The sequence below is a fragment of the Rhinolophus sinicus genome, chromosome 14 (assembly GCF_057876585.1).
Source record: "Rhinolophus sinicus isolate RSI-liver-muscle chromosome 14, RSI-T2T, whole genome shotgun sequence".
In the NCBI taxonomy this organism is placed as follows: domain Eukaryota; kingdom Metazoa; phylum Chordata; class Mammalia; order Chiroptera; family Rhinolophidae; genus Rhinolophus; species Rhinolophus sinicus.
In genome coordinates this window covers 16238616-16257009 of record NC_142514.1, presented here as the reverse complement: position 1 = coordinate 16257009, position 18394 = coordinate 16238616, and the positions used below count along the sequence as shown (strand labels likewise).

The following is an 18394-nucleotide window of genomic DNA, read 5'->3' as shown; positions in this document are numbered from 1 at the left end:
GTCTGGGCCAGGCTCAGTACATGTCAGGTCAGGAAAACCTTCTTAACAAGATGGCTCAGCGCCTGCATCCTTCAGAGACCACAGAAGCCAGAGGGAGCCTTCAGGCCCAGCCTTGAGGGACTCAGAGGAAATCTGAGAAGAAGAATGGATCCTCCTCCTGGGATCTCAGAGTATTAGATGGATGGCCAGCCAGCCCTTGCTCCTGTTTAGTTGGTGGGGCCTCCTTCGTTCTGGAGCATGACAGGCCCTACTTTAGGCAACCCTTTCCCACCGAGGACGAAGAAGTGTGGTGCGATGAGGACCCAGGTGATCGATCTGCCTCTTTCAGAGGTAACTGACAAGCCTCCAGTTCAGGGCACCTTGTTATTAGGGCAATGGCCCTTCTTGACACCCTGATTATCCCCACTCACAGACACTGTGGCATCTTAGATCTCTGAGGAACACAGAGGACGCTGGGATCACTTGAGACACGGAATCTTCAGAGAATCTTATTGACCCTATGAAGTTCTATTTGGTGGTACCGCTGGAAGCAGGCAGTTTCGTAGTCTAACCCAATCCCAAGAAAAAGGAAGATATTCACAAATACTTTATAAATCTCCAAATTGTTCCCACTCACCCTCAGTTCAGCCCCCTTTGTCTCTTTTACACCTCTAAAACAAATAATAAACACAGCAAGTGGGAGGAGGGGGAAATTCCTTTCCTATGTGCCACGCACAGGGCTGACATCCCACAGTCCATTATCTCCAGCAAGAACACAGCCCCATGCATTTGAAGATCCCAGGGCACCACATTTTACATATCAGGAAGGCTGGGTTCCTCCAAGAGGGGCTGAAAACAGTAAGCAAGAGACATTGTTGGTGGTGGGAAGATTACAAGGAATTGTAATGCAATTATTTGGGACCACGGACAGAATAAAAGGAAAGCTACTAATTAAACATGTCTTCATTTAATACTTTACAAGACACGGTGTCCACCCACTCATCCACCTATCTTATAAATACCTACCAGGGTCTGTGGTACGTCCTGGATGTCCAGGCATAAATATGATTCTGCCCCTGTCTACTGGGGCTTACATTCTTCATTCTGGTGGAAAGATAACCAATAAATAAATAAAGAAGATAATTATGGGTGGTACAATGAAGGAAATCATTAGGGTCATGTGATGGGGATTGAGGCAACTACAGGTAGAGTAGATCTACTGTGCGCTCTGTTCATAAATGCCGGCTGACTTTTATTGAGTCTTTACTATGTGCCAGACACTGGGCTAAGTACTTTTAAATGAAGTATTTCACTTGGTCTTCACAATAACATGCTGAAGGGGATTTGATATCCTCATTTTACAGATAAGGAAACCTCTAGGAGGCAAAATCACTTGCCTGAGGTCGTACTGCTAATATGTACCCAAAGCTGGGGTTTCCAAGCCAGGTCTGTGTGATTCCGAAGCGTACCCTCTTGACCACTAACCTCTTCACCTAGTTCAGTCAATTTCAGCTTGATTAGGAGTAATAGTAGACTCCTGTAACCTTAAGATGACAGATTGCTGCAACCTTAGCTCATCATTATTTCTCAGTGTACTTCTTTTTATGACCTGTATTAGTTTCCTGCAACAATTTCCCACAAACTGGGTGCCTTAAAACAACAGAAAGTTATTCTCCACAGTTCTGAAAGCTGGAAGTCCAAAATCAAGGTTTTGGCAGGGCCATACTCCCTGCAGAGGTTCAAGGGGAGGATATTTCCTTGCCTTTTCCAACTTCTGGTAGCTCCTAGTGTTCCTTGGTTTGTGGCAACAGAACTCCAATCTCTGCTTTTATCTTCACATGTTCCCCTCCCACCCCCTACCCCACACACACTTTGTCTCTTGGTATCTTAAGGACACCAATCATTAAACTAAGGCACACCCTAAACCAGTATGATCTCATCTTAATTTAACAAATTATATCTACAAAGACTATTTCCAGGGGTGGCCAGTTAGTTCAGTTGGTTGGAGCGCGGTGCTCTTGACAACAGGGTTGCGGATTCAGTTCTCGTGTGGGCCACTGTGAGCTGCGCCATCTACAACTAGATTGAAACAACTATTTGACTTGGAGCTGATGGGTCCTGGAAAAACACACGTAAATAAATAAAAGTTTAAAAAACAAAAGAGACTCTATTTCCAAATAAGGCAACACTCACAGGTTCTGAGTGGACATGAAATTTTGGGGGACGTTATTGAATCCAGTTGAAATGGCATGATTTTTTAAAGGTTAATTTGTCATTCCGGAAAGTAAGGGCATGTCTTTCTTTATTCATTGGTGGGATCTTTTCTCATTGTAGCAAAGAATGCCCAAAAGCCTGCCATAAATTGATACTCAGTAAATATTTTCTTAATAAAACTAGAGTTTAAAAAATCATTGCAGGGCTGCCAGATGGCTCAGCTGGTTAGAGCTCAAGCTTTCAACAACAAGGTTGCCAGTTCAATTCCCACATGGGATGGTGGGCTGTGCCCCCTGCAACTAAAGATTGAAAACAGCAACTGGACTTGGAGCTGATCTGCGCCTTCCACAACTAGATTGAAGGACGACTTGGAGTTGATGAGCCCTGGAGAAACACACTGTTCCCCAATATTCCCCAATAAAATTTATATATATTAAAAAAATCATTGAATTAAATGCACTTCCACACTTTCTACCTCTCTCCTTTCACAATCACATTCTATTTCAGCTTTAAGAACTGAAGTTCATAGAGGAAGAGCGCCGGGGTAGAAAGGGACCCTGGATATCACTGAGAACTGCCCGCATTGTTTAGGTGAGGAAACGCGCCCAGACAGTGGAGAAGACTTGCCCAAGGAGACCCCACAAAACGGCATCCAGTGGAAGAAACCCAGGTTTCCCAATTCCCAATATTATCCACTGTATCACAGTGCCTCTTACCTGTCCCTGCAGATTTACATTTTGGTTAGGAAGATGTTGACCTTTAATATATAGACAGCCAGCTATTTCTCCAGCAAAATGGGTTTATTCAGGAATAGCAAAGAATTGCAGCTCGGGACATGGAGTCTAATGGTGAACCACACTCAAGTGCAGAGAAACAAAGAGGAGGACTGCTCTTTTATGGACTTGGGAGGGGCTGTTGTAAATGAAGGGTCCATTGGAGGAAACCAAGAGTTTGAAATATAGTGACTTTTCTTTGCCTGAGTTATGGCAGTTTCCCGTTGGCTGAGCCGTTACCAGGCAAGGAGGAATCTTTTCTTTCTCCTGCTGAGGTAGTCATGTAGTATCGTTTCCTGTCAGAGATGCAAGATATGTCTCTTCCTATTTGGGTTAACAGTATGCATTGAGAGACATGTGTGTGAGAGTTCTCTCTTCTAGCCTCACGACTCCATTTTAAAAGACGTGTCTGTTTATTAATTTCCACAAGGTTAAGGAGAAATGAAGGTCACAATATCCCATTTTATCTTCCCCAAGATGAGTTCTATACCATCAAAGACCATTACTCTGATCCCTAGAGAATGAGTGAGGATAGGTTGTGGTTTTGTTTTTAAGATATCTGTGCTTACTATTTTGGACAATATTTCATCATGACCTTGCAGAGGAAGACACACAGAAGATAAAGAAAATAGCTGTTCATTCAGCAACAGCCATTGTATTTCTTTACCACTCTGGAGATGAGGAAAGGCTTGGTTCTGTCAACACAGGCTCTGACCCCTCCTTGGGGCGCAAGAGACAAGCAGCACATTGAGAGGCCTAGATTCCACTTCTGGAGAACTGGGTTCTGGTCCTACTTCTTGAAAAACTCCCATTCCCTCTCTAGATCTGTCTCCTCCTCCCAAAAATGGAAAGAGTAGGGAAGGAGATCTTGTGGAGGATCTCTAAAGTCCCTTCCAACTCTGACATGCTGCAATTCTCTCACTGATATGTGGGCACTGGCTGTGCTACTTAGGGTCGTTAGACTTCCCACACCTGATGGCTTCACACCCTGTCTGAGCACGCACAGCATGTACCATTGGTAGAGAAATTGGTGACTTCCTTGCCAGACGAGGTTCACACAGGTACTCCCAGGGCCTGGGGCTCTCGATTTCTCACCCTACTACTTTAACAATGTTTCTTTGTGTTGGCCTGTACATGGGTCTTGTTTTTCCAATGAGATGTTATGCTCTTTGAATGGCTGCGGCATTCCCAAAGCAAGTTCAATAACTATTAGGCAAAGTGGTCATACCTGTTCTTTGTCTTTCAGTGCCTACTTTTCTCTCTCCTCTCCCCTCATAATGCTCCTGCCATCATCCTTCAACCTTGTTATTTCTACCAGGACTGTTACAATGCCCTCCCCTCTGGTATTCCTGCCTCCAGGCTTGCTCCTCTATACTACAGCTCAAAAAGTCCTGTATGGCTCCCAACGGCAAAATGAACTACTCCCAGGTCTCCTCACACCCAGCGCCTTCCACAACCCCAAGATTTCACCCGTAATGAAGTCTCTTTCCAAGTTTTCATTTGTCCGTCAGCGGAGCGCTGTCAACGCCTCCCTGCGCCTTTTTCCCTTTGAACGCCAGAGGGCGCTACAGGGACAGCGGACAAGGAGGAGAAGAAACTCGGTAGCCTAGCAGCCTGAGTTGACCCGCCCCTTTTCCTTCCGAGCCAATGGTGAGAGTGGGCGGGGCCGCGATCTCGCACCTGCGCATTAAGAGGGGGCGGTGGAGGCGCTGAGACGAGAGCCGCGGGCTCCCGAAATGAAGTCACGGGTGATGGACGTCCCGCTGCTTCTGCTGTTGGTGCTCGGATCTGCGGAGTCGGCGTTCAGGGCTCATCGCCGGTACACCCCGGACTGGCCGAGTGTGGACTCCCGACCGCTGCCGGACTGGTTCGACAAGGCCAAGTTCGGGGTGTTCGTGCACTGGGGCGTGTTCTCGGTGCCGGCCTGGGGCAGCGAGTGGTTCTGGTGGCACTGGAAGGGCCAGGGGTCGCTGGACTACATGCGCTTCATGAGCGACAACTACCCGCCCGGCTTCAGCTACGCCGACTTCGGGCCACAGTTCACTGCTCACTTTTTCGACCCTGAAAACTGGGCGGACCTTTTCCAGGCCTCCGGGGCCAAGTGAGTGTCTCCGCGGGGACGCGCGGGGGGCCTCCTCCCCGGGTCGGAGCGATGGGAGGGGGGTTAGGCAGGTGCGAACCGAGCTGGGTGAGGTGAGGCGACTTGCCTAGGGTCACACAACTCTCCCTCTGACTTAAGATACCCCGGGTCCTGTGTTTTGTCCCCTGAAGGATGCAGAATTGAATGTGGCACGCCTGATCATAAGGAGAAAGTGCATCTGGTTGGGAATTAGAAGAAAATACACGTTTCGGGGTGGGGTGGGACGTGGTGGTCAGGGAGAGCCCTCGGTGTCTATACCTGTGTGAGGATTGAGCTGGTGACACCTAATTGTCCATTCCAGGTCGACAAGACAATCAGGATTCCAGGATTTTAAGCCAGGGGTATGGAGTCTGGTCAACTGTGAATTTGAACTAGGCATTTCACCTTCCTGCAGCCTCCTTTTAGGGTTATTGAAAGGGATTGTATTAGTTCCTTTCAGCTTTAACATCTCCGAGAGGGAAAGGGAGGGAAGGCAGTTCTGGTGTGCAGTGTATTTGGTCAATCGTACAGATTCTCATTCATCTGCCCTTCTCAATGCCTTGCACATAGAAAGTGCTCAAGAAGTGTTTGAATTGTTTGGAGAACGGTTGGAGCTTGCAGGTGGATGGTGCAGGGAACTGAAAGTGTAGAGTGCTGGGGTGGGGAAGAGAGAGGCAAGGACCCATGAGGTGGCTGAAGGCTGTGGCCAGTCCTGAAGGCCTTGAGGGCAGCGTGTGGCCAGATGTTAAGTCAAGCAATAGTCACCCTCAGCTGCTAGAAGAATTCGTTTGGCTTCTGGGAGGGAAGTGTGTTGGAGGCGAGTAAGAATAGAGGCAGGGAGGTCTCCTGGCTCCTGCCACAGAGCAGTGCTCCACCCTTGTTTCTTCAGTCAGCTTCCTGGTTTTAGTTTCTCTTGGACTTTAAATTCTCTTGTACTAAAGAGAAATTACAACTCACATTTTTAATTTTTTTTTTTTAATTGGGCAACAGTGTGTTTTTCAGGACACATCAGCCCCAAGTCAAGCCATTGTTTGCAATCTAGTTGTGAAGGGCGCAGCTCATTGGCCCATGTGGGAATTGAACTGGCGTTATGAGCACTGTGCTCTAACCAACTGAGCCAAACAGCCACCCACAACTAACATTAAATATATGGGAATATAAGACTTGAATAAACAGAGGAGATGTTTTCTATCTTCTAGGAGGCTTAGAGATCCATAATTTACAAATTAAACAAAAATAATCTGGGAAACATCCTTTGACCAGGCCCCTTCTTTTATGGACGAGATGACTGGCCCAGATAGAGGAAGGGAACTAATGTCCTAGACTCCAAATCTCCTGACTCCAAGGGGAAGGTCTTTTCCCCCACACCTGGGTCTGCAAATCATAGCCAGAGGGATTGGTCCTCTGCCTGTTCTTGTAAGTTCCATGAGATGAGAATTATTTTTACATTTTAAAGGGGTTGTGGGGAAAAAAGAAGAAAAAGGAGAGGAACGTGGCCCGCAAAGCCTGAAATACTCTCTGGCCCTTGAAGTCTTGGAGTTCCCCACACTAGCCAGGGATTCAGTTACCTCATGCAGGCATCATCTGTTATTTGGCTATGAACGCAAATGAAATGTTGAGTGATTTGGTGGTTATTTCAACACGCCTTTTCTGCCCAACTCTTTTGCATTTTGTCATCTCTGTGAGAAGCAATTCATATGGGCTTGGCAAAACAGATAGTTTACTTTTTTTTATCCTCCACTATTTCCAGTAGAGATTTCTTTCTTCTTCAGAGCCAAAGGTTAAGAAAAACTAATCATTAATTCCCATTAGGCTTGAAGAACCGGAGAGCCAAGGTGCATATCTTTTCCCTCACCTACTCCTTCTTCCCTCTGAGCTTCCTCTATGGCTGGGGCCTAAGGAGTGTGACTTCCTCAAGTTTGCTTTCATTCCTGCAGCAACTCTGTAGACGAGTGTATAGATGTTGATATGAACAAACTGACTCCATATTTGTAAGCCCTTGCAAGCTTTAACTTTGACTAACCTAACTGGTCCTGGCCAGCATACACAGGCCTGGTAGCTAGTGACTGTGTTCTGTAAGCTTACACAACGTAACCATAAAGATTCCTATCAGTAAACGGCCAGAATGGTATAGCCAACCGAGACAAATATCAAACTGGGTGTTGGTGTCAATTCTAAGCAATTCTTTATCCATCATAACACCCCTAGGAGGTAGGATTCCTATCTTTGTGCCTTTGCTCTGTCTATCATTAGTGGGTCAGCTATACTATCAAACATTTACCATAATAACCGTAGAGCAGCAGAGAATAAATTGTACAACTGCCAGGTTTGTCTGTCCACTCTGACCCTACATCCCTGTAAGCAAGTTACCCTATAATAAATTATATTTTATGGAGTTGTCTGCTGAATTTTTTGGTCTTAAGACACCTTTATGGTTCGGTGGTCATTATACCTTCACTTCAAATTTAGACAGCGAGTTCTCCCAACCATTTCGAAAGCCTCAGGCATGCTGGGTCAATTCATGCTCCTGGCCCACTGCCCACTTCCTTTGCTCATATCGTTTTCCTGCCCACAGGTATGTGGTCCTGACAGCCAAGCATCATGAAGGCTTCACTAACTGGCCAAGTCCTGTGTCTTGGAACTGGAACTCAAAGGATGTGGGGCCCCATCGTGATTTGGTTGGTGAGTTGGGAACAGCCCTCCGGAAGAGGTGTGTCCACAGACGGTAATCCGTCATTGCTTTTGATCTAGCAGCCATCCAGCGTACCACACCTTCTCTACTCTTGTGTGTTTTCTAAGTTTGCATTTAGCCAATAACCTGAAGAGCTTCTGGCCTTTGAATTAGCAGTGTTTGACGCTTGGCCGTTTTGAAGTGACCAAAGGTGACACCATCAGAGAAATTCATGGCCTTGTCTGGTTAGCTGAAGGATACCCATCGTAGACCATGGTGCCCCATTTACAGTCTGCGAAGGTTTCTTTCTGGAAAACCTTCCAACCCAGGTCCTTTTCCAGTGTCTGATGGAGGCCAGGGACTGGGTCTCATCTTTGTGTCCCCTCTAGTTGTCAGCACAGATCTTTGCAGGCATTCAGGGGAGGTTTGGATAAATGGGAGATCGAGAGGGAACTGAAAAGGGCAGTTAAAGCAGCAAAATGTGAGGTAAGGAGCCATTCGGTTGATTCTAATTAATGTTCTCCAATATTTGCCACTTAAGAAGTAACTTCCCAAGATCAAAGAGCTAGGAAGGGGCAGAGGTGGGATTTGAACCCAGGTATTCTGGTTTTGGACCCTACATTTTCCGGTATGTTTTGCCTGTATGGAGGAAAAGTGGTATTGGTGCCAGGCCCCGTCTCAATTCTGTTGTGATTTGCTAAACTTGATGTCCTATTTAAGGTGTGGGCCAGCTGCCTGATTGTAAATGAAGTTTGATCGGAACATAGCTATGCACATTCATTTATGTGCTGCTGAATGCTGCTGCCAAGTTGCAATTTCAGAGCTGGAATAGAGACCACAAGGCCTGCAAAGCCTAAAATAATATCTGGCCCTTTAAGAAACTGTGTGCTGACTTCTGTTACCTGTTCAGTATTCAGTTTCCCAATGGTATGCTTAGCTACTAGTCCTGCTGTAAAATTCTGCGGTGTTGGTTAGATCCAAACTTTAGCTTCCTTGATTTTTATCTTCTTTGTATCTATTTCCTGAGTCTTACAATGAAATACTTAACTTCAATTCTTTCTGCCTTATCTGTGTCATTGCGGTGTATCCTTACTTCTTACTGCCGTCATAGTGTTTCTGTAACACTCACCAGTCTTAACTCAAAGCAAGCTTTATTGTGTATGAAAATAGGTCACTTTAACCAAGTTTCATTTTGGGTATGATAAGAACTGTTAGTCAATCTTAGATAAATGAAACAGTAAACCTATACTCATTAATTTCAACTACGTGGAAAATGTTGCAAATGATTATTTCTGAGTGATAAGATTTTGGATATTTTATCCTTTATACTTTCTTCATTTTTCAATATCTCTGCAATATGTATTCCTATGATTGACAGAGAAAACATTTTTTTTAAAACAGACTATGTTATTGAGATAATTGACTTAACAGTTAAAAGATGGTTTAAGTGACATTTGATAAGATATTAATGTATAAAAAGTAGTTATGCATACTATCAAACACATAATAAACCCAATCATTTTGCTTAATTGAATGATAAGAGCTAATTTAAGGAGATGGTTTTCAATCCCACCCCCTCATGCCCTTATGTGTGGCTTTCAGTGAGGTGTAAAAATGCTGCCACTGATTTTTCTTAAAATAAACTGTTTTTTCTTTGCTTAATGACAGTTGCTGTCCTGTTTTTCTGTTTAAGGAACATACGCTATGGGCTTTATCACTCACTCTTCGAATGGTTCCATCCACTCTACCTACTTGATAAGAAAAATGGCTTCAAAACGCAGCATTTTGTCACTGCAAAAACAATGCCAGAGCTGTACGACCTTGTTAACAGGTGAAAAACAGAAACGTTTTTGGCCTTCTGACTTTTATCAATGAAATGACAGCTTCTTACAGGATACTGTTATGTTGTGGGGGAAAGGGTAAGAGGGAGAATATGAAAAAAAGAATCTAGAGGACATCAAAATAATAAAAGTGGTGGTTGTATTGAAACAAAATATATTTTTTTCTTCCCACTTTTCAAAAGTTCCCTAATGTGGTAATTTATGACCTTTACAAATGAAACAATCAAACAAAACCCAGGATGATAGTAAGTCAGAATGTCATTTCCGTCCTTGCGTGCTATTTTCTTTGTCAGGACCTTGGAGAGGGCAACAGGGTCTCAGGGACCCTGCATGAGATTTGGCATTGGGCAGATTTGCATTTGAATCCTGGCTCCTGTTACTTACAAGCCTTAAACACATTACCCTTCTGCACCTCAGATTCTCACCCTGTAAAGTGGGACTAATAATGCCTTCTATGTAGGGCTCAGAGTAATAGGTGAAAAGTATCTTGTTACAGAATAAATATTATTATTATTATCAATATTCTGAAAATTATCACTTTCAGTTTCGGATTTGTCACTAGTCTTCACCATGTTTTTATTCCTGGTTTGCCCTTCTTGCACCTGGGGGCTCCTAGAGGATCGTGGACATTTAACGCTTAAGAGGCAGCCATCTCTGCCTGGACTCTCAGTTTTCACAGGGTAGGAGGAGTGGGGGGAGTGGGAGGGACCCTTCTTGCATTAAAATGACTTCTCTAAGAACATAGTACATTAGTAAGAGACCAGCAGAGACTTGGAGTCAGATAGAACTGGAACTGAGATCCAGTTCTTCTTTTCTTACTGGCCGTGTGTCCTTGAACAAACTACTTAATCTTTCTAGATCTCTGTTTCTTTATCTGTGAAATGGGTATAATATACCATTTGGGTATAAAATACCATAGGGTCACTGTAAGAACTAATGAGGTAATGAATATAAATGGCCTAGTACAGTTTCTTGTACACAGTAAACCATAGACTGTATTATATCTTATCTCTTTAAACAGGGCATCTTTTTCCTGAAGTCTACTTGCCATCCGAATTATGGAGTACAGCATAGGGGTTCGCATCAGGCAGATTTACATTGCACTTCCAGCTCCAGTTACTTACACGCTTTGTCACCTAAACCAAATTGTCCTGCTCAGCATCAGATTCTCGCTCTCTCAAGTGGGACTAATAATGCTTACCTTATAGGTATATCCATACACTCACACCTCGTAGGGCTCAGAGTAATAACATGTGAAAGGTGCACCTGTGGCTCAGGTGATTCTATAAATCTTTTATGGCCGAAAGTTTGGGTAGTTGTCCAAAATAATGCATTTGGTAGAATAGTTCTAGCTCTTAATGTATCTTAAAAGCAGAAACCTTAATCCTGTAGTTCTGGGGCACCACTCTTTTAGTTGAAATTAGTTGCTGGAAGGAAACCAAATTGTATAATACCGATTACAACTCTATTTTTTAAAAGGACATTTGAAAAAAGATTGGGAGGAAATCTACAAAAATGCTGTGTATTAAGCAATGGTTAATACGGTATTAGCAGAGGGGTTTTGTGTGTATGTGTGTGTGGTTGCTTTTGTCTCATTAGTTTTCTACATTCTTTGCACTGTGGTAATTTTATGGTACTTTCAAAACGGGAGAAATTGATTTGTAAATATTTGTTGCAAACAAACAATCCTCAAGACTTGACTGTGAATGGATTCAGAAAATAAACATTGTTCTAATTGCATGTCTTTCAGATACAGACCTGACTTGATTTGGTCTGATGGAGACTGGGAAAGTCCCGATACTTACTGGAATTCTACAGATTTTCTTTCTTGGCTCTACAATGATAGCCCGGTCAAGGTATGTGATTATATGACTTATCTCTTACTTACCTATTGTGATAAAAGAAAGTATAAGGAGCCAAGATCTGGAGTAATAACAATAATGACAACAGCAGCAATAATAAATAGTAACATCACGAGGGGGGTGGTAGGGACCAGGGGATTTAGTGGATGTTAGAGATTTCTTCTTTTATTCTTTTTTTCCCCCTTCTTTGGAGTATAAGCTTTCTTTTTCTCCTTTAATTCTTGATTTTGACAACATAGGTTTAAGTCTTGTTAAAATTAATATACTGAACATATAAAATTAAATGATAGGAGTAAAATGCAAATATCTATGACCTTAGCTACTCTATGTTGATTATGGAGTTGAACTTTTAAGGGAAAATTTCATTTCCCTTGTATCCAAATTTTCGAGGGAACTTTGTCTTCGTCCCGTTAATCAACACTATTACAATGCATAATAGCTGCCCATTTACCGTTTGTACTTTGGTACACTTACAAAGCGGCAGAAGTCCTAATCTTCACTATAGAAAACTGCAAACATTTTACATATTCTGGATTTGTTGTGGATCTGGAAAAATCTAAGTATAAGAACAGTTTGAACTAAGCTATCTTGGTAGATTCATAGGCCTCTTCTTGGGGAACTGTTACTAAACTCAGAAAATGGGAAGGAAGGAAAAAGCAAAGAGATCCTATGTGGCAGAGACGAATGAAGAGCAGTTTTCTGGGACTTGCCAAATGTGTGGGGACTTTTAGTGGCATGGACCTTCTCCGCCAAAGGTCCTCACGCTGGGGTGGCTCAGACGTGGCCCCTTGGGAGGGGTGCTGCAGACCCCAGTCTACTCACTCTTGTTCGGAATATTTTCTCGTGTGTTTGGAAAGAGGGTTGTTTGGGAGCAACGTTCACGTTAGGAAAGTGTTTTTAGGAGGAGTAGTCCCTTCTTGCCATTCCCTCTGTCTGTAATTCACACATGGCTCACTCCTATGAGTGAAGACCTTTCTGTAGGTCCTCACTCAGCGGTCATCTATTTAGTGCCGTGGTCCCCACCACCCTATCTACAATTGCAGCACCCCCCTTTCACACTGCAGGTCTCTCCCTGCGTTCTCTTTCTCTTAGCACTTATCTGGTCTGACAGATTTCAGATATCATTTACACTGTTTATTATCTGTCTCTCACTAAATTGTGAACTGTATGAGGGCAGGGGTCTGGGTCTGTTCATTGCTATCTCCCCAACCCTGAATAGCACATGGCCCAGTTAGATACATAATAAATACTGGTCAAATGTAAACTAAATCTGACTCCTGACAATTTATATTCTTTCCTGGTAGAAGAAACAGTGTTCCTGGATCAGTGTTCCCCATTTACGTTAATCCCTAGGTAATTAACTCTGACGTGATGTCATAATTGCCCACATATCTGTCTCCTCAGCTAGTCTCGGCTGGACCTCTGAAGGCAAGAACTGTGTTTTATTCACTTGGGATACCCCAGTATGAGCCTCATCGTAGGAGCAAACATTTACATTTAGATATCCCATGCAATGATTTCTCATAGTTCAGTTAAACCTTGAAGGAAGGAAAAGAATACAGTGGTACCTTGGTTTTCAAACATAATCCGTTCCAGAAGACCATTTGAGCTCTGAAGAGTACAAAAACTGAGGCACAGTTTCCCAATAGAAAGTAATGCAAAATGGATGAATCCATTCCAGACCTTTAAAATCAACCCCTAAAACAGCAATTTAGCATGAATTTTACTATCTAGTGATACCATAGATCCATAAAATTTACGGCGTTCATAAACTGAAATGTTCGTCAACAGAGATATTCGAAAACTGAGGTACCACTGTATTTGATAGCTGACTTTACCCAGGTCGTGTAGTGGAAAGTGTCCTTGGCTGGGTTCAAATACCTGATTCATAGTCCCGGCTTTCCGAAATGACCTGGGGAGATTACCTCGGGCAACTCTTCTCTCAACTTCTCCTCTAATAGGATAAGCAGTTTCCTAGATGATCTGTTAAACGGAGTCGTCCAGCTCTAGGGTGACATATGAATAGGGTTTCTCAGCCTTGGCACTGTTGACATTTAGGGCTGGATATTTCTTTGTTGTGATGGGGCTGTCCTGTCTGTTGTAAATAGTTTAACAGCATCCTGGCCTCTACCCACTAGATGGCAGTTCATGGGGTAAGTGCAGAGGGCAGGACTCTTTCCTTCTTTAGGATGAAGTGGTAGTCAATGACCGATGGGGCGTGAACTGTTCCTGCCAACATGGAGGCTACTACAACTGCGAAGATAGATTCAAGCCTTCGAGCTTGCCAGACCATAAGTGGGAGATGTGCAGCACCATCGACAAGCGGTCCTGGGGCTACCGTCGCAACATGATGATGTCAGACATTGCAGACGAAGCCGAAATCATTTCGGTAAGACACCTGTGAGCTCGTTATTTATTAACTACTATGACAAACTAGCCTCCTGACTGAGCGTGGTGGAAACACTCTGGATGGAAGTGCAGGTTGATAGAAACCCTTCAGCGCTATTGAACATACTCAGAGACACCTGTCCTGCGGGAATAATTATAATTACAAAAGGAAGTTTTACACACAGAGGTGTGCTTCCCAGGATTACTTTCAGCCGAACATATGGGTTGTTTCAATTTCTGGCAACCATGAAGGGATAGTTAAGTACATTTGAGGATTGTCTTTAACCACTAAAATGTTGATTAGTGTAATATGGGTTAATACTTAGAGGGTTGAGTGCAAAAATAAGTCACATGTTTTCACAACTATATAAAATTAACTACATAGGAAAAAGACCGAAAGGAAACATGAAAAGTTAATGGTGTGGTGTCTGGGGTACTATAACAAATTCTCCTTTTTGAAAAATTTCTGTAGGTATATCAATGTTGCATAACTGTGGTGTACACTTGAAACTAATACAATATTGTAGGTTAGCTATATTTTAATAAAAATCAGTAAAAAAATTAAAATTAAAAAACCAAAAATTTCTGTATATAACCTTAATTTTTCTGGACCGCCTTGAAGTACACGTTTGAGGTCACAGTAAATGCACACACACACACACACACACACACACACACACACACTCTAGAAACCTTGAAGAACGTATGTGAGTCCCCCCCTTTATCCGAACCAGAGGGAGCCTGAAACCACAGATAGTACCGAACCCTATATATACTGTAGTTTTCTAATACATACATCCCTATGATGAAGTTTAATTTATAAATTAGCCACAGTAAGAGATTAACAGTATCTAAGAATAAAATAGAACAGTTATACCCATATTCTGTAATAAAAGTTCGGTGAATGTGGTTTCTCTCTCAACATCTTATTGAGCTATACTCACTCGCCCTCCTTGTGATGATATGAGATGATACCGTGCCTACATGATGAGATGAAGTGAGGTACTCAGAACGACAATTTAAAAACTTATCAATTGTTTATTTCTGGAATTTTCCGTTTAATATTTTTGGACTGCAGTTGACCATGGGAAAGCAAAACCTGGGATAAGGGGGCTAGTGTATACAGCAGGTGTCCTCAAAGGGGCAGCATATACATTTATATAGCTGAGTGTCTCAAAATTCTTCAGTTCTCTTCCATCTCCCCAAAGTCTCCACAGCACCCCCTCAAAATCTCTTCTCTCTGATCCCCATATTCTTTCTGTAAGGCTCCATGTGACCCCTTCGTGGCCAAGTGCTTTGTTCTCAGCTTTCCTGCTTGTACTTTGTGCTTCTGACCCGTGAGCCTTCCCACTGCCTCGTGGGAAGTGCCCACAATCACTCCCTGGAATTTGAATTAATATATTTCTCCATCTTGTAGCAGGATTTTTCAGTTTTCTCATATAAGCCGGCCCTGCTTTTATAATGACAAAAATACATAGTATTTTCAAAATGGTAAAAGATATTCATAAAGCAGGGAGAGAATGTGCTCTAGAGTCGTCTTCTCTTAATATCTGTGTGTTCTAGGCATTGTGCCAGGCTGGGCATTCATAGCTAGGATTTTATTGTTCTGCTCTCTCCAGGAACTGGTTCAGACAGTAAGTTTGGGAGGAAACTATCTTCTCAACATCGGGCCAACCAAAGATGGACTGATTGTTCCCATCTTCCAAGAAAGGCTACTTGCTGTCGGGAAGTGGCTGAGCATCAGTGGGGAAGCAGTCTATGCCTCTAAACCATGGAGGGTACAATCTGAGAAGAACGCGTCTGTATGGTGAGTCATATGTTCTGTCATGGGCAGGAATGGGACTGCAGTCCATCCTGAACTGGCATCTCCTTGGGTCTACAATGTTAGAAGCCAAGCTGGAAGTCGTCTTGAAGAAACCCCAAAGCTGTTCTTTTGCAATTAAATTTGTACCCCAGTTTATGTCTTAGGCCACCAGGATATCTCCGACTAGTGAGGGAGGTGATAGGCTTGGTGCAAACAGAAGGAAGTATAAGGCACCAGGCAATTTACTTGACATTGTTACCCTGCCTCCTAAAAATAGTAATAGCTAATACTTGTGTAGCATCCACAATGTGCAAAGCTCCATTCTAAATTCTTTCCATGCACTGAATCCCCTCAACAAGCCCACCAAATAGATATTGTTATTATTCTCATGTTCCAAGTGAGAAAGGAGGCCCAGGGCAGTAATACAACCTGCCTTGGATCACAAAGCTAGTAAGTGGGGAAGTCATGATTCAGACCTGGAATTGTGGATCTAGTTATTTGATCTTGTGCTTCTGTGTTTTCAACGTAAAATGGGATGATGACACTTAACTTCCTAGAGTTATCATGCAGGTTAAATGAGATAATGTATGTACAGCTCCCAGCAGTGTGCCAAGCACATTCTATGTGTTCAGTAAAACATCTCTGTTCACGTTATACCATCAAGCATAGTTCCCTGGATCGGTGGAAACACATTCATCCCTCTGTTTTAGATGAGTTTCTGTTTAGTGATTTTTCATCCTCTTCTCTAAGCTTAGTGAAATGTCAGAATAACAAATTTGTCTTCATTACACGTCTTGCCCCTGTTATATCCTGTGGTGTTTTCACATGGATTTGGAGTTGGAAAAATATTTGAATAATAAGGCAAATGGCTTCAATGAGACATAACTAATATAAGAGTTAAATTTTTTAAAAGAAAACTTATAACCCAATAGAGAGGGAAAATGGAAGATAGCACCAGAAAGAGGCTGCTTTATTCCCACAGACCTTAATTGGTGTTGAGTTATTAGTGTTTCCTAGTAGCCGTGACCCAAGGTCTTGGGATTGGTAGATAATAGAAAGGGGAATGTATAAGTTTATGTGTCAGGGTTACAAGCTACGCATCTTTGACAATGATGTTTCTTTTTTCCCAGGTATACCTCAAAAGGATCAGTTGTTTATGCCATTTTCCTGCACTGGCCAGAAAATGGAGTCTTAAACCTTCAATCTCCCAAAACTACTTCCTCTGCACAGGTAAGGAACCTCAGTTAGTCCTTTCAGAGATGTAACTTTTTCTAAAGGAATGGGTAGATCTTCTCTGCATCTTCCTTCCTTCCCCAGGTTTCTCCCATATGTATTCCCCTTTTAGACCGTCTTCCCTGCCCTGGCCCAGCATGGTCGTTTCTCAGCGCGTTCAGGCCACATTCTGTACTGGTTAATGCATTCATGTTTTTTCCATTCTCTTTTGCTTTCTGCAGATAACAATGCTGGGAATCCAGAAAGATCTGAAGTGGTCCACAAATCCACATGACGGTCTCCTCATTTATCTGCCCCAGTTACCACCCTCTGCTCTCCCAGTGGAGTTTGCTTGGACCATAAAGATGACAGGAGTAGAGTGATCATTGGAGTTCAAGAGGAAACAGACACTGCCTGCTATGTGCTGCTTTCATTTTCTTCTTACGGTACCATCATTGTAATAAACTACTCTTTCCTACCCAGAGATGGCTTTTCCAACACATTTTAATCAGAGGAACTGAGTACATTACTCTAATGTCTCAGTGGATCAGAGATCTAAGATCCATTGCTAGCATATCTCTCTCTGATCAGGAAAAGAAGGGACTGAACAGTTAAGTTCTGACAATTCATCCATTCCTAACTATGGAAATTATCTACAATGGAACCTTTCCTCCATTCCCTATATTTGATAACCTGCTGAATGACTTCAGATAAAGAGTAAGCCAAGTCTCCTTGTTGCCTATGGGAGGAGGTGTAAAGGGTTTGGCTAGCTCAACCACATGCTGTTTATTTAGCATCAGTTGTCACCAACACCCCCCAAAGAGCAGGAGAGCCTAGAGGGGAAAGAAAAGGCCTGCGAGGCTGCTAATAGCTCTTCAGAAGTTTCCAAATCAAACTAAGGGCTCTGAAATTCAGTCTGTGTATAGTGCTACTGTGAAGAAAATGGATACGATTCTGCCTTGCTTTTTAAAATACAATCAAATAAATTTGTATGTCAAATCATTTGTACCAAGAAGCATGTTGTAGCTTTCTTCTCCCAGTTTCTATATGGACTGCTAACAGCTTTGTATTCCTGTTTTTAAAAAGGGCCTGCCAAGTCTCCTTAATGCAGGACAAAAAATGTAATTCCTTTGGTTTTTCTGCTCCTTACTCCTAGTACCATTCTTTTGAGTTGACCACCAATTCAGGCTCTTCAATTGTGATCTTTAATTGTGCTAATCAAGTTTTCTATTTCTTTTTTGTTTAATAGATATATTTAGAAATCTCTACCCAACATTTAAGGAATACTTGTTTTTCTTAAGCACACATGGAACATTTACAAATATAAATACCAAAGAAGCAGTATCATATAGACTGTATATGGTATGACAGCAAAATAATTAAAGGACCATACAATTTGGAGGAAAAAAACCCATATGTTTTGAAATTTAAAAATATACTTCTAAATAACTAACTCAGTTATTTAGAGTTACCATAAAGGGAGTTAGAAAATATTCAGAATGATTTTGAAAATACTATGTATTGAAACTTG

The 18394-nt window shown here is 42.6% G+C and overlaps 1 protein-coding gene across 1 annotated transcript; it reads left to right on the top strand.

The window, feature by feature from the left end:
• The first annotated feature begins 4644 nt into the window (after positions 1-4644).
• FUCA1 (alpha-L-fucosidase 1) lies at positions 4645-17878 on the top strand. The gene is made up of 8 exons (XM_088790501.1): positions 4645-5067; positions 7661-7795; positions 9450-9587; positions 11348-11453; positions 13648-13848; positions 15467-15654; positions 16782-16881; positions 17106-17878. Exons 1-8 carry the CDS (start codon positions 4703-4705, stop codon positions 17244-17246), a joined length of 1374 nt encoding a protein of 457 aa, XP_088646627.1. The 5' UTR covers positions 4645-4702; the 3' UTR covers positions 17247-17878.
• The last annotated feature ends 516 nt before the right edge of the window (positions 17879-18394 follow it).

Coding starts and splice junctions, on each gene's coding strand:
- FUCA1 (XM_088790501.1), top strand. CDS start 4,703: ATGAAGTCACGGGTGATGGACGTCCCGCTGCTTCTGCTGTTGGTGCTC. Junction 11,454..13,647: donor ACAATGATAGCCCGGTCAAG/GTATGTGATTAT, acceptor TTCCTTCTTTAG/GATGAAGTGGTAGTCAATGA. Junction 15,655..16,781: donor GAGAAGAACGCGTCTGTATG/GTGAGTCATATG, acceptor CTTTTTTCCCAG/GTATACCTCAAAAGGATCAG.